The sequence below is a fragment of the Archocentrus centrarchus genome, chromosome 10, assembly GCF_007364275.1.
Source record: "Archocentrus centrarchus isolate MPI-CPG fArcCen1 chromosome 10, fArcCen1, whole genome shotgun sequence".
Lineage (NCBI taxonomy): Eukaryota > Metazoa > Chordata > Actinopteri > Cichliformes > Cichlidae > Archocentrus > Archocentrus centrarchus.
In genome coordinates this window covers 16,230,688-16,253,203 of record NC_044355.1, presented here as the reverse complement: position 1 = coordinate 16,253,203, position 22,516 = coordinate 16,230,688, and the positions used below count along the sequence as shown (strand labels likewise).

Here is a 22,516-nt window from a genome sequence, read left to right as displayed (position 1 = left end):
CTTCAGCTGGTGCAAAATGCAGCTGCTCGTCTTTTAACTGGTACACGAAAAAGAGATCATATTTCTCCCGTTTTGGCCTCACTGCAGTGGCTCCCTGTTCATTTTAGAGTACATTTTAAAATTCTTTATTTGCTTTTAAGTCATTAAATGGTCTTGCCCCCCCCCCCTTACCTTTCTGGGCTCCTACATGTGCACTCGCCCTCCCGGTCGCTCAGGTCCGCTGATCAGCTGTTCCTGGATGTGCTGAGGACACAACGAAAGCTCAGAAGGGACAGAGTTTTTGCTGTGGCAGCACCTAGGCTGTGGAATTCACTTCCACTCCATATTAGACAGGCTTCTTTACTGTCCATTTTTAAGTCACTTCTTAAAACCCACCTTTTTTATTGGCGACTGCTTGAGAGTTGACTTTTATTAATTTTTACTCATTTGTTTTACTTATCAATTTTAATTATGTTTGTTTTTATTGTTTGTATATTTTATTGTGTTTTAATGTTAAGCACATTGGTCAGCACTTGCTGTTTTTAAAGTGCTATATAAATAAATTTGGCTTGGCTTGGCTTGGCTTGGCTTAGAGATAGTTTATGAAAAAAAAGAAATGGTTTATGAAAAATGCAATACAGGAGAAAAAATCTGTATACATTTTCAAATATCTCTGTAGCCCTTTAAGTGCCATAATTTTTTTGTGAATAATAACGGAATTATACATTGAAACTGTCCGCTTGTTTGCAGTTGTTTGAGTTTGCAGTGCTATAACTCAACCAAACTCTTGGTGTCACTGTACACTAAGAAAGATAGGAGGTCTCTATGTTTCATCCATTCTTTTCTACCATTGCAAAGCCTTATTGTGGTGCGGTGTGTCTAGATTCAGGACGTTACAAACGACCGCGAGGATTATTCGGAATATTCACAAAGAGGGCTGTCTTTAATCACTTTAAAGAAATTGCCCAGGGAAGGAGGAAAGTCTGATCGATCATGAGGAATGCGGTGTACAGAGGATTTTCTATGAATCGTTATTGTGTGGTTTTCCTTTTTATGGCCCTGCATTTCGCCCATGGAGATGTGAGCTACACTATCGCTGAGGAGATGAAAAGCGGGTCTGTGGTGGGGAATATAGCCAAAGATCTCGGCCTTGGGATTGCAACTCTTTCCTCGCGTAAAGCCCGCATTGACACAGACAGAAATGATAAAAGGTATTGTGATATTAATCTGAGCACCGGAGATTTGATTGTTAGTGACAGGATCGACAGGGAAAGCCTTTGTGGTAAAAAGGCGAGCTGCGTTTTAAGAGAGGAGCTTGTCCTGGAAAACCCTTTAGAGCTTCATCGTATCAGTATTCATGTGCAAGATATAAATGATAACACTCCAGAGTTTAGTGAGGACATGATTTCATTTGAAATAGGAGAATCTGCCGTTAAAGGAGCAAAATTTTTACTCACGGAAGCCCGCGATGCCGACATAGGCACAAATGCTGTACAACGCTACAATTTACAAAATAATGAGCATTTCACCATTAATGTAAATACGGAAGCTGGTGGAAGGAAACATTCCGAACTGCTTTTGTTGAAAGAATTAGACCGAGAAAAAGAGAAAGAGCTGAAATTAATGCTTACAGCTCTCGATGGTGGTTCTCCTCCGAGATCAGGTACTGCGATCGTTCACATTACTGTGCTGGATGCTAACGATAACGCCCCAGTGTTCAGCCACGCCGTTTACAAAGCCAGTGTGCCTGAAAACTCTCCTTTAGATACTGTAGTGGTTATAGTGAGCGCAACTGATGCAGACACAGGGCCCAATGGTGATATTACATATTATTTCGACCATGTCTCTGACGACCATGTTTCTTTGTTTTCACTTAATCATAAGACAGGAGAGATAAGAGTTATCGGGTCACTTGATTATGAAACGGAGACTTCAACTGAGCTTCGAATAAGAGCAAAGGATGGACCAGGTCTTACCTCTTACTGTACAGTAATTATAGATATAACAGATGTCAATGACAACCCACCTGCAATCAATTTGAAATCATTGTCTAATCCCATACCTGAAAACGCACCACCTGGTACAGAGGTGGGCATCATTAACGTGCAGGATAGAGACTCTGAGAATAACCGACAGGTCCGCTGCTCCATCCAGCAGGGTGTCCCCTTTAAGTTGGTTCCCTCAATTAAAAATTATTATTCTCTGGTGACCACAGGACAACTGGATCGTGAACTAGTGTCTGATTACAACATTACAATCACAGCCACTGACGAGGGCTCTCCACCTCTGTCCTCCTCTAAAACTGTTCACTTATCTGTAGCTGACATCAACGACAACCCACCTGTTTTTGAGGAACAGTCGTACAGCGCATATGTGAGTGAAAATAACAAACCTGGCTCCACTTTATGTTCCGTTAGTGCTCGAGACCCCGACTGGAGACAAAACGGTACAGTGATTTATTCTCTGTTACCTGGTGATGTGAACGGTGTCCTGGTGTCTTCCTATCTGTCTGTGAATGGAGACACGGGGGTGATCCACGCTGTGAGGTCGTTTGATTATGAACAGTTCAGGAGTTTCAAAGTCCACGTGATGGCCAGAGACAACGGTTCTCCTCCTCTCAGCAGCAACGTGACCGTGAGTGTGTTCATCTCGGATGTGAATGACAACTCTCCTCAAATCCTGTACCCCTCCCCGGAGGGCAACTCGTTCATGACCGAGCTGGTCCCCAAAGCTGCTCACGGAGGCTCTCTGGTGTCCAAAGTGATAGCGGTGGACGCGGACTCCGGACAGAACGCCTGGCTGTCCTATCATATAGTCAAATCCACTGATCCGGGACTTTTTACTATTGGTCTCCACAGCGGAGAGATCAGGACACAGCGGGACATTTCTGACTCTGACAGCATGAAGCAGAACCTGATAGTGGCAGTGAAAGATAACGGACAGCCCTCTCTGTCTGCCACCTGTTCCATGTATTTATTGATTTCTGACAACTTGGCTGAGGTGCCAGAACTGAAGGATATTTCTTATAATGACAACAACTCTAAACTGACCTCTTATCTGATCATCGCTCTGGTGTCTGTGTCCACCTTTTTTCTGACCTTCATCATCATCATCTTGGGTTTGAGGTTTTGTCGCAGGAGAAAGCCCAGACTGTTGTTTGACGGAGCAGTTGCCATCCCCAGCGGTTATCTCCCTCCTAATTATGCAGATGTTGACGGCACAGGGACTTTACGCAGCACTTACAATTACGATGCCTACCTGACAACAGGTTCTAGAACCAGTGACTTTAAGTTTGTGACATCATACAATGACAACACGCTGCCTGCTGACCAGACACTGAAGAAAAGTCCATCAGACTTTGCTGACGTATTTGGAGATTGTAATGGTTCTCCTGAGGTAAGAGCGTCAAATGTTTGTTCCGATGATTTATCAGAAAAAAGAAGAAAAAAAGTCTTCCCTTTTTCAATAAATGTGCATTTGTTAATTTTCAATTTTTACAACTTTCTCAACAGCATTTTCCCACAATACATATGTTCAATTCATTTTGTATAACGCACTGTAAGGATTATCTTCATCGCTGTTCTTGCAAAGAATTTGTTTCTTAAGGTTGCTGACATTTTTCCCCCTGGTTTAATTCTCTCTCATCATAGATTTGTTACAAAAAGACGCCGTCTTTACAAGGATGACAGAGCGGTCAATAACAACAAAAAGATTTTTAAACAAATTGATTTAAAGCGATATTAATATACATTACTATCAGTGTTGATTGTTGTGTTTAGGCTTTTTTTTTTTTTTTTTTTACGTTCCGTTTCCTTCTTATTTTATATTTCGTGGGTCATGCCATGATCTCCTTTTAAGAGCTTTGTCGGCTATTTGCCATCTATAGATGCTTCCTCTTATGCATATATGCGCTTAAGATTTGAAAAGTATTACTGTGTAACGTGTTCTCAATAGTTTCTGTTTAGTTTGTTCTTTTATGGGTAAATTTACATATATGTAAAGCTACATAATAAGTTACCCATATCTTTGCAAACCTTTATCCATTTGCTGATGTTTAACCACTTGTTGAAGTGTGGGTCTTTACGTATTTTTTTAAATAATACTTTAAATATTTACTTGCATATGCAAAAAAAAAAAAAAAAAGAAAAAAAAAGGCACTAAACACATCGATAAAGGTCTAGATATCGAATGAAAAACTGTGGCCATTATAATTTTCTGGCTTTTCCTTCTTGAGTCTCTTACGCAGTACCGAAATGTCAGTTTAGATCAGTGCCTTGTTTAAATATTCCCGAGATTATTTGAATCCTTTACAGTAAATTAAATAAATAAATAAAACTATTTCAGTAGTTTACAGCACTTTTCAAAGCTTTGCCACCAGTGTACAACCATTTATCTAGATCTTTCAACAAATGTCTTCCGGATAATAACCACACAGTTTCAGGAAACACAAATATTTAGACATTTTTCTGGATCACTTTTGATGACAATGATCTAAACTTTGTCAGGTATGAGTTTCCTTCAGAAACATTGTTCAATATGCAGTGACGCATTTGATTAATGTCATTTTGGGTGTTTTAGAAGAAGAAGAAGAAGAAGAAGAAACAGCCTTTATTGTCCCACAGAGGGGAAATTTGGGTGTAACAGCTTCATTTGTATCCCTCTTTGCATCTGACAAGACATTTCACTATACGATTTCAATTTTAAATTAACGTGATCTCCGTTCGTAAACGCATCCATGTGCTTTATAGAGCTCGGCTGCTAGTTGATTCGATGTAATGCCGAGATTTATCTCACGATGTCGCTGTGTACTAGCTGTAGTAGAGCTCGACTTAAGGTCCACACCTTGTCGTCGAGGCAGACTGTCTTAATGTGCTGCAGCTGATCGTAAAAAAAAAAAAAAAAAAAAAAAAAAAAAGACGCAGAGACGTGGTCTTGGATTGTGTTGTTTTTTTTGCTTAAATCCTTATTTTGTCTCGGCTGTATTCCTGCGCATTCGGGAGGACAGATTTACTCGTCATGATGGCTAACATGAGATTTGGAATACAAATCCGTGTCGTTGCTTTACTCCTCTTTTGTTTGGACTTTGTCGGTGGCGATATAAGCTACTCTTTTTCAGAGGAAATGCGAAGCACGTCCGTGATTGGAAATATCGCAAAAGACCTCGGCATTGATGCAAACACATTATCCGGTCGAAAGGCTCGAATTGATACTGAGGGAAACGACAAACGTTTTTGTGAGATAAACCTCCGTAACGGAGATCTGATTGTTGCCGAAAGGATTGACAGAGAGGGCCTCTGTGGAGATAAAGCATCCTGCTTTTTAAAACAAGAACTCATGCTGGAGAATCCATTAGAATTGCATCGAATCAGTCTACATGTCCAGGATATAAATGATAACTCTCCGCAGTTTAATAAAGATTTGATCCATATAGACATTCGCGAATCCGCGTCAAAGGGTGCTCGTTTTCCAATAGAGGAAGCACATGATGCGGACATAGGTAAAAATTCAATTCACTCGTACAACCTACAGAGAAATGAAAATTTTATTCTTGGGGTTGGGACCAATTCTGTCGAACTTGTCCTTAACAAAGAGCTTGATCGTGAAACATTAAAAGAAATCAATCTAATTCTGACTGCTTTAGATGGTGGTTCTCCCCAGAGATCAGGTACTGTGGTCATTCACATTACTGTGTTGGACGCTAATGATAACGTTCCAGTCTTCAGTCAGGCTGTTTATAAAGCCAGTCTATCTGAAAACTCTTCACCAGGCACCATTGTGCTGACAGTAAGTGCAGCTGATGCAGATGAGGGACTAAATGGAGACGTTATATATGATTTTGGGCACGTTTCAGAGGAAGTTAAGTCAATATTTACCATAGATCATAAAACGGGTGATATAAAATTGACTACAACTGTTGATTTTGAAACAGTGGCATCGTTTGAGCTGCGCATCACTGCAAAAGATGGGCTAGGATTAACTTCCTATGCTAAAGCCATAATAGATGTTACTGATGTGAATGACAACGCCCCGGTGATACATCTGAAATCACTGAATAACCCCATACCTGAAAACGCGTCACCTGGTACAGAGGTGGGCATCATTAACGTGCAGGATAGAGACTCTGAGAATAACCGACAGGTCCGCTGCTCCATCCAGCAGGGTGTCCCCTTTAAGTTGGTTCCCTCAATTAAACACTATTATTCTCTGTTGACCACAGGACAACTGGACCGTGAAATAGTGTCTGATTACAACATTACAATCACAGCCACTGACGAGGGCTCTCCACCTCTGTCCTCCTCTAAAACTGTTCACTTATCTGTAGCTGACATCAACGACAACCCACCTGTGTTCGAGGAACAGTCGTACAGCGCATATGTGAGTGAAAATAACAAACCTGGCTCCACTTTATGTTCAGTCACTGCTCGAGACCCCGACTGCAGACAAAACGGTACAGTGATTTATTCTCTGTTACCTGGTGATGTGAACGGTGCCCCGGTGTCCTCCTGTCTGTCTGTGAATGGAGACACGGGAGTGATCCACGCTGTCAGGTCGTTTGATTATGAACAGTTCAGGAGTTTCAAAGTCCACGTGATGGCCAGAGACAATGGTTCTCCTCCTCTCAGCAGCAACGTGACCGTGAGTGTGTTCATCTCGGATGTGAACGACAACTCTCCTCAGATCCTGTACCCCTCCCTGGAGGGCAATTCGTTCATGACCGATCTGATCCCCAAAGCTGCTCACGGAGGCTCTCTGGTGTCCAAAGTGATAGCGGTGGACGCGGACTCCGGACAGAACGCCTGGCTGTCCTATCATATAGTCAAATCCACTGATCCAGGACTTTTTACTATTGGTCTCCACAGCGGAGAGATCAGGACACAGCGGGACATTTCTGAATCTGACAGCATGAAGCAGAACCTGATCGTGTCAGTGAAAGATAACGGACAGCCCTCTCTGTCTGCCACCTGTTCCATGTATTTACTGATTTCTAATAACTTGGCTGAGGTGCCAGAACTGAAAGATCTGTCTCATAGTGACAACAATTCCAAACTGACCTCTTATCTGATCATTGCGCTGGTGTCTGTGTCCACCTTTTTTCTGACCTTCATCATCATCATCTTGGGTTTGAGGTTTTGTCGCAGGAGAAAACCCAGACTGTTGTTTGATGGAGCAGTTGCCATCCCTAGCGGTTATCTCCCTCCTAATTACGCAGACGTTGACGGCACAGGAACTTTACGCAGCACTTACAATTATGACGCCTACCTGACAACAGGTTCTCGAACCAGTGACTTTAAATTTGTGACATCATATAATGACAACACTCTACCTGCTGACCAGACACTGAAAAAAAGTCCATCAGACTTTGCTGATGTGTTCGGAGATGGCGATAGGTCTCCAGAGGTAGGCAATTATCTCTCTTTTTATTTTCAATACGTATACAGTTCTATATATAAGGTTGTTTTGAGCTATGCTTTGATGAAGCGATTGGAACCCATGATGCTTTTGCTCAGGACAGAGCTGGTGTTACATATTGTGCAATCTTTTCCATAATACATTCATTCTCACAGTTCTTTTACATGTGTTTTATAAACGACTATTTTACTTGTGTAGACAGCTGCACAACTAAAATACACTTAAATACTTTTTGTTTTTGATTGTTTTTTTATAGTTGCTATTCTTATACCAGTTTCGTCTTTTAAAAAATGAGTGCTGTTAAATTATTTTGGAAGAGGGGTTCTGTCTATCATCTATGTCTTGAACATAAGAGTTTGAAATTAAGTGAAATGTTTACTTGTCCTTATTCTGAGTAGGTATCTCATAAGTATGAAATTGTTATTTATGAAAAAAAATTTGCTACGCATTCTTTTATATTATGTTCAAGGCCAGGCAAAATGTTCCCAAGAGCCGCTAAGGGCTTCTTTTCTTAGAGGAAAGATCATCAAAAAAAGCATGCTATAAAATTCTGTCTAATCACCTTTAGCTTATGATACAGTTATTTTTATCCTGATATAAGTGGTGCTTATGAGTATTCAACAGGGTATGGTATATGGCCATGACCTCTGCAGTCATCAGATTTTAACTTAGATCTTCTGCGGAAGATTTACAGTTCCATCACAGAAATAAATAAGAGAACATCGATTGGAAGATTTGCATTTTCTGACACTAGTAGACTTCCACAAATCTGTATGGAAGATGCAATGAACCTGTCCTGCTGACATGTTTACTTAACACCTTACAAAGACAGTTTTGTTATTATTATTTTTTTTTTTTGTTATTTAACTGGTCAAACATCTTTATGTTTGAATTAAAATTGCGCAGTGTAGGTGCAAATATAGGCTTGTGGGATTGATTTTTTTTTGTCTTTTCCAACTTACAAGTAGTTTGTTGACCCTACCTGTGTCTTTAGAGCAGATATTCCATTTGCCCTTCTAGTGTCTCTGTCCTTGGTCCTGAGCAGTGCTGTCTTTGGTGCTAGACCTCTTATTTCCTCATGCTGTTTTTTCATGGGCAAAGTATTACAGTGTTTCATGTGTGACAGTTTGAAGGTTTTAGATTACAGTTTCACACTTTAATTTGTTTTTTATAGAGACATATGTGCTTCATTTTCTTAACAGGATTTGGCTGAAATATAATATGTATACATAGCTATGACTAAAATGAGAAAAAAATCACAAGTGTATTGAGAGAAAATTGTTTGTGGTTAAAAAGTAACAATTCACCCTATACTCGACTTTTGTTAGCAATTTTGCATACTCATAAAGGCTTTTTCACTGTGAAAGAAGTATTGTTATCCTCTTATTTTAAATCCCACAGAAGTTGAAGTAACACATGTACTGGCATCCATCACTAAAACACTGAAAAGACTGACATGGATCTCTTTTTGTTTCCTGTTGATATTGTATTTTTTTTTTAATTTGTGTTTACTGATCTTTGTGTAAGCTAAAGGCAGTTTGTTTTTTGTTTTTTTCTTCCACATGAGATGGAATGCTGTTAATGAAACGTTAAAATATAAGAAGTTATTACATAAAGAAAAGACAAGAAAACATTACACACAAATTATTTGACAATTTATATATATATATTTATATATATATATATATATATATATATATATATATATATATATATATATATATATATATATATATATATATATATATATATATATATACACACACACACACAAATATAGATAGATACATAGATAGCTTTGAAATATAATTACACTATAAACGACAAGCGATATCTTCACTTATCAAGCTAATTTGCTTTCTGTAAACCCGTTATATATAATTTGTACTCACGGCGTCACTATAGTCCAGCAAAGCAGAAGAATTTCAACCCCGTTTGCACACCACCCATCAGTAGCCTCCACCATTCTGTTCTCTGCAGTCTACAATACCAGCTAAGAATAAAACAAATACTTTGATCTAGGGACGTATTTTTGAAGCTTTAAAATTACTTGTTTTAATTTGTGTAGTGCAGTCTGAGGATGGTGTAGTCTGAGGATGGTGCAGAGACGGCGTTTTTTTCAAAGCCTTGGCTTTGTCCTTTTCTTTGTTGTGCTGCAATACGCACGTGGGAACCTGAGCTATTCTGTACAGGAGGAACTGAAGCACGGATCTGTTATTGGAAATATTGCTAAAGATCTCGGGCTGGAACTAGGCCTGTTGTCTTCTCGGAAAGGTCGTATTGATATGGAAGGAAGCGATAGACAGTATTTCGGAATTAACCTGAGAAACGGAGATTTATTTGTTGCTGAGAGAATAGACCGAGAGGAGCAATGTGGGGAAAGGCCTTCGTGTGTTCTCAAATTTGACTTGCTGTTAGAGAATCCGATGGAGATGCACTGGTTGTCCGTGCAGGTGCAGGACATAAATGACCATGCACCAGTCTTTCTGAAGGATCTTATAAAGATGGAAATTACAGAATCAGGTGACAAAGGAGCCAGGTATCGCATTAATGCAGCGCACGATGCAGACATAGGGCAAAACTCCATTCAAAGCTACATTTTGCAACAAAACGCAAACTTTGTGTTCAGTAGTCAGATGACAAGTGCTGGTAGAAAATATGGTGAGCTGGTTTTAGATAAGGAGTTAGACCGAGAGGGGCACCAGGAAATGAAATTACTCCTCACTGCCGTGGATGGTGGCTCCCCTCAGAGATCAGGGACAGTGGTCATACACGTAATTGTACTTGATGCCAATGATAATGCCCCCATATTTTCAGAGGCCGTATATAGAGCCAGTTTACCAGAAAACTCAGATTTGAGAACCCCAGTTGTCAGAGTAAGCACATCAGATGCAAATGAAGGTGTCAATGGAGATGTCACTTATGAATTTAGTCGACCTTCTGATAAATTACAAAAGCTTTTTTCACTTGATCCGAAAACAGGAGAAATTCTAGTAACAGGTGTCATAGATTATAAAGAGGGGTCGAAATATGAAGTAATTATTGAAGCCAAAGATGGTTACGGCCTTTCTTCAGAAGCAAAACTGATAATTGATGTTATTGATGTGAATGACAATGGTATATCTGAAATCACTGAATAATCCCATACCTGAAAACGCACCACCTGGGACAGAGGTGGGCATCATTAACATGCAGGACAGAGACTCTGCAAATAACTGACAGGTCCGCTGCTCCATCCAGCAGGGTGTCCCCTTTAAATTGTTTCCCTCAATTAAAAACTATTATTCTCTGGTGGCCACAGGACAACTGGACCGTGAAATAGTGTCTGATTACAGCATTACAATCACAGCCACTGACGAGGGCTCTCCACCTCTGTCCTCCTCTAAAACTGTTCAGTTATCTGTAGCTGACATCAACGACAACCCACCTGTGTTTGAGGAACAGTCGTACAGCGCATATGTGAGTGAAAATAACAAACCTGGCTCCACTTTATGTTCCGTTAATGCTCGAGATCCCGACTGGAGATAAAAAGGTACAGTGATTTATTCTCTGTTACCTGGTGATGTGAACGGTTCCCCGGTGTCCTCCTATCTGTCTGTGAATGGAGACACGGGGGTGATCCACGCTGTGAGGTCATTTGATCATGAACAGTTCAGGAGTTTCAAAGTCCACGTGATGGCCAGAGACAACGGTTCTCCTCCTCTCAGCAGCAACATGACTGTGAGTGTGTTCATCTCGGATGTGAATGACAATTCTCCTCATATCCTGTACCCCTCCGCGGAGGGCAACTTGTTCATGACCGAGCTGGTCCCCAAAGCTGCACATGGAGGCTCTCTGGTGTCCAAAGTGATAGCGGTGGACGCGGACTCCGGACAGAACGCCTGGCTGTCCTATCATATAGTCAAATCCACTGATCCGGGTCTTTTTACTATTGGTCTCCACAGTGGAGAGATCAGGACACAGCGGGACATTTCTGAATCTGACAGCATGAAGCAGAACCTTGTAGTGGCAGTGAAAGATAATGGACAGCCCTCTCTGTCTGCCACCTGTTCCATGTATTTACTGATTTCTGATAACTTGGCTGAGGTGCCAGAGCTGAAAGATCTGTCTTATAGTGACAGCAACTCCAAACTGACCTCTTATCTGATCATAGCGCTGGTGTCTGTGTCCACCTTTTTTCTGACCTTCATCATCATCATCCTGGGTTTGAGGTTTTGTCACAGGAGAAAGCCCAGGCTGTTGTTTGACGGAGCAGTTGCCATCCCCACCGGTTATCTCCATCCCCAGCGGTTGTCTCCCCCCTAATTACTCAGATGTTGACGGCACAGGAACTTTACTTAGCACTTACAATTATGACACGTACCTGACAACAGGTTCTAGAACCAGTGACTTTAAATTTGTTACATCATACAATGACAACACGCTGCCTGCTGACCAGACTGAAGAAAAGTCCATCAGACTTTGCTGATGTGTTTGGAGATTATGGTTCTTCTCCTGAGGTAGGCCAGTGTGATTTTTCTTCTTTTCGATTTTCAGAAAGCCGTGTAAATACGGCAGGACTAAGTCTTATTTATGATAGCTATTTTTTTTCCTTTTATTTATTTTTTGTGAATCTTAAACTTAGAATCTGAAATTTTGAGTAACTGTATAACATATTGAGCTTTTGGATAATCGTGTCTGTAGCTTTCGAGGTTTGGTTGTCATGTCTTATCTTTTCCGAAATGGCTTGTGTTACTGAAATATGAAATACGTCTGGATGAGAAGATGCCAATCGGCTACTAAACTAGTCTTGAAAGGGTCTTGATGCCGGTCTGTTTTTCCTTCCAACTAAAATCACACATTCGCCCTTGTTTGTTCCCTTTTCCTTTCTCTCTCCATGGTCCTGTCCACATTTATTTATTTATGTCTCTACATTTTATTATTTTTTCAGATTAACTGTTATTCAGTTCTTAATAGGTGCTTATTGCTATGTATTGGGACATATATTTTATTATCAAAAGGCAATCATTTTTAATTCAGGTACCAGATCTCAAAAGGTACTCAAGGGGTCAGTGTTCACTAAGAAACATGAATACAGACACATTCTCTCCACACCCATTCGTACGACTGATTCCAGTATTGTGCAGCATTAGTCTATGGCCGCCTGGTAACGGTGACTGCATTGTAGCGACATTTGACTGACGGAGGACATCGCGACAATATCGGTGATTTATTTTGTCTAATCGCGAATTCTACTTTTCAATTTCATTTTTTTTAATCCATCTAACAATGGGACCCAATCAAACTGCATTTTATTTCTCCATCCTTGCTTTTATTTCTCTTGCTTGGCACCTCGTCAATGGAGACGTAAGCTATTCCATTCCGGAGGAGATGAAACGAGGGTCAGTTATAGGAAATATTGCTAAGGATTTTGGACTTGATTTTGGTAAACTTTCCGCTCGTAACGCCCGCATCGACTCCGAAGATAACAGTATTCAGTATTGTGGGTTAAATTTCAAAAGCGGAGACTTGATTGTACAAGAAAGAATTGACAGAGATGCGCTATGTGACAAAAAAGCATCGTGTGTTCTGAAACAGGAACTGGTGTTGGAAAATCCTTTAGAACTGCATCGAATTAATATCCGCATTCAGGACATCAATGACAACTCACCTGAATTTCAAGAAGATTCGCTTAAGATAGAAATTCAGGAATCGGCGGACAAGGGAGCACGATTTCTTATGGATGAGGCACATGACAGAGACATCGGAGAAAATACTGTTCAGGGCTATTCACTTCAGCAAAATGATCATTTCAAATTAAACGTGAACACAAAAGACGGGGGTCGAAAATACTGTGAACTAGTCTTAGACAAAGAATTAGATAGAGAAGACAAAAAAGAGATTATGCTGTTACTTACCGCAATCGATGGAGGCTCTCCTCAGAGATCAGGTACTGTAGTCATACACGTCATTGTACTGGATGCTAATGATAATGTACCCGTGTTTAGTCAGAATGTCTACAAAACTACTCTTCCCGAAAACTCTCCTATGGAAACATTAGTAATCACAATCAGTGCTACTGATGCAGATGAGGCTCTGTATGGTGAGGTTACCTATAGTTTTAACCGCGTTTCCGGTCAAAATAACAACGTGTTTTCCCTAAACCCCAAATCGGGGGAGGTGAAAGTAGCCGAACCTATCGATTTTGAAAAATCTTCATCCTATGAATTGCAGATCAGTGCAAAAGATGGATTGGGATTGGCGTCATATGCAACTTTAAAAATAGAAATTACAGACGTAAACGATAACGCACCAGTCATATATCTGAAATCACTGAATAATCCCGTACCTGAGAACGTGCCACCTGGTACAGAGGTGGGCATCATTAACGTGCAGGACAGAGACTCTGAGAATAACCGACAGGTCCGCTGCTCCATCCAGCAGGGTGTCCCCTTTAAGTTGGTTCCCTCAATTAAAAACTATTATTCATTGGTTACCACAGGACAACTGGACCGTGAACTAGTGTCTGATTACAACATTACAATCACAGCCACTGACGAGGGCTCTCCACCTCTGTCCTCCTCTAAAACTGTTCACTTATCTGTAGCTGACATCAACGACAACCTACCTGTGTTTGAGGAACAGTCGTACAGTGCATATGTGAGTGAAAATAACAAACCTGGCTCCACTTTATGTTCCGTTACTGCCCGAGATCCCGACTGGAGACAAAACGGTACAGTGATTTATTCTCTGTTACCTGGTGAGGTGAACGGTGCTCCGGTGTCCTCCTATCTGTCTGTGAACGGAGACACGGGAGTGATCCACGCTGTGAGGTCGTTTGATTATGAACAGTTCAGGAGTTTCAAAGTCCACGTGATGGCCAGAGACAACGGTTCTCCTCCTCTCAGCAGCAACGTGACCGTGAGTGTGTTTATCTCGGATGTGAACGACAACTCTCCTCAAATCCTGTATCCCTCCCGGGAGGGCAACTCCTTCATGACCGAGCTGGTCCCCAAAGCTACACACGGAGGCTCTCTGGTGTCCAAAGTGATAGCGGTGGACGCGGACTCTGGACAGAATGCCTGGCTGTCCTATCATATAGTCAAATCCACTGATCCGGGACTTTTTACTATTGGTCTCCACAGCGGAGAGATCAGGACACAGCGGGACATTTCTGAATCTGACAGCATGAAACAGAACCTGATAGTGTCAGTGAAAGATAACGGACAGCCCTCTCTGTCTGCCACCTGTTCCATGTATTTACTGATTTCTGACAACGTGGCTGAGGTGCCAGAACTGAAGGATATTTCTTATGATGAGAAAAATTCCAAACTGACCTCTTACCTCATCATAGCGCTGGTGTCTGTGTCCACCTTTTTTCTGACCTTCATCATCATCATCTTGGGTTTGAGGTTTTGTCGCAGGAGAAAACCCAGACTGTTGTTTGACGGAGCGGTCGCCATCCCCAGCGGTTATCTCCCTCCTAATTACGCAGACGTTGATGGTACAGGAACTTTACGCAGCACTTACAATTATGACGCGTACCTGACAACAGGTTCTAGAACCAGCGACTTTAAGTTTGTGACATCATACAATGACAACACGCTGCCTGCTGACCAGACGCTGAAGAAAAGTCCATCAGACTTTGCAGATGTTTTTGGAGAATGCCATGCTTTTCCAGAGGTAGGAACACATTTTTTTTTTTTAATCGTACTCTTCCTTAACATCTTCAACAACACATTGTTGAGTTTGTTTCCTTCTTCACTGTGGTCTGTGGGCTCTTTAGAATTCATAATTACCCCTAAGATTTTAAGACTTATTATTTTTTCCTTTGTGTTTCTGGTGATCTAATCTCATAAAATGTAACAAGGTAGTTCATTACCTGAATTTAAACAGGTCTTAAAGCAACTTTTAAACAGACTATCAACACACTTCTTCCCCACCACATCCTTTTATGCTCACTTTTTTCATGTTTTGTTTAATGTAGTTCTTCTGTGTTTTCGTGAACACAGAATTCCCCAAATAATTTTCTTTGTATCGCTGATCTTTTTGTTTATTTACATTTAATAATGTGGCACATTTTTAAAGAATGCTTTAGTGTCTTGGTTTATGCCTCCCCTGCCACTGACATCATCTTTCTTCTGTACATTTGCTATGAATAGTTATAGAGCCTCTCCTTGATCTGTATTCATTAAAAGTTTACTATTAACATAAAGATGTCATTTTTATTGGAGCAGTTTTAAGTATTTGGATTCACTTGCTTTGCTAATGAAATTTAGCTTTCCTAAAATGTGCACATACATGTATAATTTTTGATACCCATTCATGAAAAACTCATCCTAAAATTATACATTGTACAGTGGTTTATGCCTTTGATAAACTTATGTGCCAGTTTTATATAGGAGTAAATAGACTCAATAGACCAAGAGCATGTAATGCTGTCGTTTCATCTTTGGAATTAAATAGCGCTGTGTTTGATACATTTCAGCAGTTACTTTCAGTGGATTAAATATTAAACATCCTTAGCGGTTGTCAAGTTTCAAAATTAAATCATATATAAAAGATAAAAAAAATAAGTACATACATTTTTAAACTGTCTAAAATTTTGTCATTAAACATTTGTTTAATTTAAATTTTTTCTTTATCTTAATATAGAAGTGATTGAAGCAAAATTAACATGCATAATATTTTGCTAATAAACATAAGGCCGCGCTTCTCAACAAATTGCACAATGTATGTCAGTAAAGATTTTCATCATTAATATTTCATTCATCAGGATCCAGTGTATGATTTAGGTTATAATTGCATTTATAATTTGCTGTAGTTTTAGGCTCTTCAGATGTTTAGATTTTCATCCAAGATGCAATAGAATTAGGGAAATTTGTGATTAGTCCCATATTCATTCTGCAGCATGGCATCAACCCAAGTACATTTACAGAACAAAAAGTGCCCCGAGAGCAAAAACGTCTGCTTTTTTTGTTGTTGTTGTTTTTCCTTGCTCTTTTCAAACATACTTTAAAAAGTTTGTAGTTCAGTAAAAATCCGATAAGGGTAGCATGACAGATGTTTACTTTGATTACACAAATATTATCTAAGAGTAGGTAATGGATAATAGGTACTGATTTTCAAATAACTGGAGATGAGTAACTTGAGCTTATTATACATTATATTTCCAACTAACTAGGTAGCTCAATCTTTGTGTTGACAATACTTTTTTAAAATGAGCTAACACATTTTGGGTTTAACTTGAAAAACAAAAAAGGCCGATGTGAAATTTGAAAGTGAGGTCAGAGGTCAAATGTGACATGATATTTGGATGCAAACTATAATGTGATATTTAGAATCCCCATATAATGGTATAATTTCCTAAATGTTGTCAATACAAACAAAGACGGTGGAATTTAAATCATAGTTTTAAAAATAAGACATCTATGAAAGCTTGACCTAATGAAAGTTTGACCGTATTTGACCTTGGAGAGGAGACCAGAGGTCCAGCTTAACCTGATATTTAGAAACCCTATATATCATTCCCTATATGCCTATATGTTGTATAACAAAATGGCAGTAAGAAACACAAGTTTAAATAGCTCTATATAGCTTTATTTTCACTTTGACCTCCAGATTAATCTATTGACCTTGAAGGAGAGGTCAGAGGTCAAATGTGACGTGATATTTTAAATCTTTATATGGTACTTTTTATATGTTGACAATACACACCACATCAAGAATTATAGCTTCTAAGTTATAAAGTTTTTTTGTCAATTTTCAACCAATAAATCCTTAAATTGACCTTGAAGACCTTGGTGGATGTAAGCCAAATTTTAAGGGACTGTTAACATGATCCCACTCTAAACCTCTACAAAGTATTATCAGAATGTATTTTAAGCTTTTTGAGCTACTTTTTTTAAAGGCAGAATGACATGCATGCATGCACACATGCAAACACTGTCAAGAACATAATCTCCTTGGTGGAGGTAATCATAATGAACTATGATCACTGCAAAAATAGAAGCCCTTTCACAAATGCTGTGCCCCCCACAGATCCTGGTTTGTACTTCATGAAGTCCCTCTGTGATTATACAGAGATAGAAGCAATTGATGCAGTCTAAATCCTAAGAAGAACACTGACAAGCGATTCAGGATACTTAAACTAACTCATAACTTTCTGAGTACCTTGCAATGAGAAAGAAGTTTTTAAGGTGTTTAAAAAAACCTGCTTGCAAGTGTACCATAGATCTGTGCTGTTTCAAAGGCAGAAAATGATAACATAAAGCTTTGATTTGATTTAGGTTGTTCACTGCACTTTGAATGAACTTGACTAGTAATATTTTCATTTGAAAGCATTTACACAGGACAAACAATGTGCTACATTTTATTGCCAAAATCTTTGCATGATTAGTTGAAATTAATAAGTCCCTTATTTTATTGTACAGAGGTGGGAAGTAACGAAGTACAAATACTTAGTTACTGTACTTAAGTATATTTTTCAGGTATCTGTACTTCGAGTATTTATTTTTCTGACTACTTTATACTTTCACTCCCTACATTTTTACACAAATATCTGTGCTTTATACTCCTTACATTTTCAAAACAGACTCGTTACTTTAGGTTTGACGCGTGTGACAGAACTGTTTATTTCCGGTCACTGCGCCATCAATCATCAAACAATTTGAGCCTAAATGGCAGAACAATAAGATATAAGTGATAATCGCACTGGCGTATCCTCCATCACCGATGTTTATCGCAAACAAAGAGACTAAAGAGGAAAACCCATATACTTTTTGTAATATTTATAGCGCTATAATCAGGGGTTACGGTGGACCGAACTGAGGGCAGATGTCCGTAAGTTGTGCCCGCGGTACTTCCACCATCTGAGCTAGCGCTACTGAAGAGCAGCGAGCATAAAGGGATTAACTTGTTGCAGGTAATTTTAAATGCAACGTTTCTAAATGCTCAACAAATATCAGCAAACACACAAAAAGTATCTGCAGTTTGTCAAACAGTGTGTCTGCTAGCTAAACGTCCAGCTGCTGTATTTCCCTTATTTTTGTGTGTTTTTCCAGTACGCACAAAGGAAATGAACATGTGCATAACAAAACGTGTGATTGAAGTAATTTTCTGGGAGAAATATTTCACTCTCTGGAAAATTTTGAGGGGTGCCAACATTTTCGGCCATGACTGCATATACAAGAGAGAGAGAGAGAAAGAGAGAGAGCGAGACAGAGAGAGAGAGACAGAGAGAGAGAGAGAGTGAGCGACCATTCGCTCAGAGCAGCTTTGAGTTAAAAATAACTCTTAAAAAGAAGACGTCTATGCATTCCCTGCAATGTCATCATACTTAATGTGTTTTTTAAAGTCCTTTTTGGTTTTTGGAACCCCCCCCCCCCGTAATTTAATGTTGGTGTTACATTTTCCATTTATACCTAAATCTTTGACATAAACGCCACGTTTCCACATATCCTTGTTATACCTCAACAAATGCGCATGATGTCAGTATATACCAGTATACGCGAAGGCACGGTCAATCTCCACCCTTCTATGGCAATAAATTCAAAGCCTGATTCAGCTTCTGTAACGCAGCGGGGAACGTCGATTCCTGAATGACAGAAATGTGATGGCCGGTCGTTGAAAGAAATCCTAGATGCGTTGTTGATTTATTTTACTAACGCCATAAGAGGTTTTGTCTGTTTAAACTCTTTCTGCCACTAACCATGGGATGTAGCACATTTGGGCTTCCCCTTGGCCTTGCTTTTATTTTTCTTGCCCTCGGCTCCGTCAGTGGAGACGTGAGCTATTCTATCCAGGAGGAGATCAAGCATGGATCTGTTATTGGAAATATCGCAAAGGATCTGGGACTTGATTTGGGCAGCCTGTCCGCTAGAAAAGCCCGTATAGATAAAGAGGGCAATGGTGTTAAGTACTGCAGCGTAAATCTCAATACTGGCGAATTAATTACACAAGAAAGGATTGACCGAGAAGGGCTTTGTGCGAGAAAGGCATCGTGTGTTCTGAAACAGGAACTGGTGCTGGAAAATCCATTAGAACTGCATCGCATTAATATCCGCGTTCAAGACATCAACGATAACTCACCAAAATTTAAGGAGGAATCACTTAACTTCGAAATTCAAGAATCGGCAGGCAAAGGTGCACGTTTCCTCCTTGATGAAGCGCACGATGCAGACATCGGAGAAAATGCAGTTCAGGGCTATTCACTTCGGCAGAATGATAATTTCAAACTAAACATTAAATCTAAAGGTGGTGGGAGAAAATATGGTGAACTAGTCTTAGACAAAGAACTCGACAGGGAGGACAAAAAAGAGATTGTGCTGTTACTGACTGCCTTCGATGGAGGCTCTCCTCGGAGATCAGGCACTGTGGTCATACACGTTACTGTACTGGATGCTAATGATAACGTACCAGTGTTTAGCCAGAACGTCTATAAAGCCAGTCTGCCCGAAAACTCTCCTCTGGATACTGTTGTTCTCACAGTTAGCGCCACGGATGCAGATGAAGGGGTGAATGGTGAAGTTAATTATGGGTTTGACCACGTTTCTGAAGAAATCCAAGTTTTTTCTCTGGACTCCAAAACAGGAGAAGTGAAAGTGGCTGGAGTTATTGATTATGAAAAGGAATCGTCATATGAAATGCAGATCAGTGCTAAAGATGGTTTGGGATTAGCATCATATGCGACTCTCTTAATTGAGATTATGGATGTAAATGACAACGCCCCAGTTATATATCTGAAATCACTGTCTAACTCAATACCCGAAAACGCGTCACCTGGTACAGAGGTGGGCATCATTAACGTGCAGGACAGAGACTCTGAGAATAACCGACAGGTCCGCTGCTTCATCCAGCAGGGTGTCCCCTTCAAGCTGGTTCCCTCAATTAAAAACTATTATTCTCTGGTGACCACAGGACAACTGGATCGTGAACTAGTGTCCGATTACAACATTACAATCACAGCCACTGACGAGGGCTCTCCACCTCTGTCCTCCTCTAAAACTGTTCACTTATCTGTAGCTGACATCAACGACAACCCACCTGTGTTTGAGGAACAGTCGTACAGTGCATATGTGAGTGAAAATAACAAATCTGGCTCCACTTTATGTTCCGTTACTGCTCGAGACCCCGACTGGAGACAAAACGGTACAGTGATTTATTCTCTGATACCTGGGGAAGTGAACGGTGCCCCGGTGTCCTCCTATCTGTCTGTGAACGGAGACACGGGGGTGATCCACGCTGTGAGGTCGTTCGATTATGAACAGTTCAGGAGTTTCAAAGTCCACGTGATGGCCAGAGACAATGGTTCTCCTCCTCTCAGCAGCAACGTGACCGTGAGTGTGTTCATCTCGGATGTGAATGACAACTGTCCTCAGATCCTGTACCCCTCCCGGGAGGGCAACTCGTTCATGACCGAGCTGGTCCCCAAAGCTGCTCACGGAGGCTCTCTGGTGTCCAAAGTGATAGCGGTGGACGCGGACTCCGGACAGAACGCCTGGCTGTCCTATCATATAGTCAAATCCACTGATCCGGGACTTTTTACTATTGGTCTCCACAGCGGAGAGATCAAGATACAGCGGGACATTTCTGAATCTGACAGCATGAAGCAGAACCTGATAGTGTCAGTGAAAGATAACGGACAGCCCTCTCTGTCTGCCACCTGTTCCATGTATTTACTGATTTCTGATAACTTGGCTGAGGTGCCAGAACTGAAGGATATTTCTTATGATGAGAAAAATTCCAAATTGACCTCTTACCTCATCATAGCGCTCGTGTCCGTGTCCACCTTTTTTCTGACCTTCATCATCATCATCTTGGGTTTGAGGTTTTGTCGCAGGAGAAAGCCCAGACTATTGTTTGACGGAGCAGTCGCCATCCCCAGCGGTTATCTCCCTCCTAATTACGCAGACGTTGACGGTACAGGAACTTTACGCAGCACTTACAATTATGACGCGTACCTGACAACAGGTTCTCGAACCAGTGACTTTAAGTTTGTGACATCATACAATGACAACACGCTGCCTGCTGACCAGACGCTGAAGAAAAGTCCATCAGACTTTGCTGACGTATTCGGAGATCGTGATGCTTCACCGGAGGTAGGAACAGGCGTTATATATCGCGTGATTTTCTTGGAATTCAATGATTCTTGTCTTTCACTTTTTTTTTTTAAAATTCTAACTTCAAACTTCATATGCCTTAAAAATGCCTTGCGTAAATCTCATTAACAGTCCCTACAGGTTTCAATATTTGTCTTTATTTTTTAGCTTCAGTCTTCTACATATGTGATATTCTTATTATTTTCTTCTCGTCAGTAATGAATGTTATTTCCTTGCCCCTGATGTCGTCTTTTAAGCAGAGCTGTCGCTGTTCCATGCTCTCATCATTTCTCTGTCCTTGGTGCTGAACCAACTGACCTTGTGGCTCGTGGTATTGGAACTCAGTGATCACATACCCTCATCCCAGTTTGCATAAAGTTTAGATTACAGTTTAATTTATTTCTCATCGAAATACTTGTGCCTCATTTAGCGTCTTAAATAGGCCTTTAAATTACGCTTACCCTTTAATATTAGGAAAAACAGGTCTCATCAGAGGAATGACAGAAAAAAAAACTGTATTCGGCGTTCTCACATTTCACTATATTTAACTAAAATATTACTTGCATGTTCTATTATCTACGTTTCTGTTGTTAACTTTTTGCTGCTATCTTGTCTTTTCTGTGCGTATATGGATAATTGTCCGTTACTTTTTAAAATGCCACAGCAAATTCAGTCTAAACTTTTTTTTTTCTTAGTTTTTTGCATGTAGGTAGTGAAACATAAACACCTACGTGTTCCTCGTTATTTTATTTATTTATTTATTTTTTTTTGCCAGTTTGTAACTTACCCTACATTTATATTATTCGTTATTATGTGGTATTCACGGTCGAAAACACATTTCTCCATTTGTCATGACAAATTTGTTTAAATGTCTTCAACCTTTTGAGAAAAGGAAAAAACGGCGGCGAGAGACAGAAAGAGAGTGTGTTTGTGAGTGGGAGAGTTTTTATTTCCTATGTGATGTTAAAATACGATGCATATAACACTAAAGGAAATGAGCTGTGGCAAATATTATATGATATGCTACTTTTTCATGGTTATCACTGTCA

General features: G+C 40.2%; 1 protein-coding gene and 1 pseudogene across 9 annotated transcripts in view; both read left to right on the top strand.

The window, feature by feature from the left end:
• LOC115786625 (protocadherin gamma-C5-like) overlaps positions 1-22,516 on the top strand; it is a 365,072-nt gene that overhangs the window by 71,499 nt on the left and 271,057 nt on the right. The window contains exon 1 of one of the 9 annotated variants that reach the window (XM_030738888.1): positions 952-3,375. The exons of 5 other annotated variants lie outside the window; for them this stretch is intronic. In XM_030738888.1, coding sequence (XP_030594748.1) covers positions 973-3,375 — 2,403 coding nt within the window. In that variant the 5' untranslated portion in view covers positions 952-972. Of the gene's footprint in view, positions 1-951; positions 3,376-4,979; positions 7,378-22,516 lie in introns of those variants that run through there. 3 more of the 9 variants (XM_030738909.1, XM_030738904.1, XM_030738924.1) reach the window with 3 other exon arrangements.
• Positions 9,486-21,909, top strand: LOC115787078 (protocadherin Fat 4-like; annotated as a pseudogene).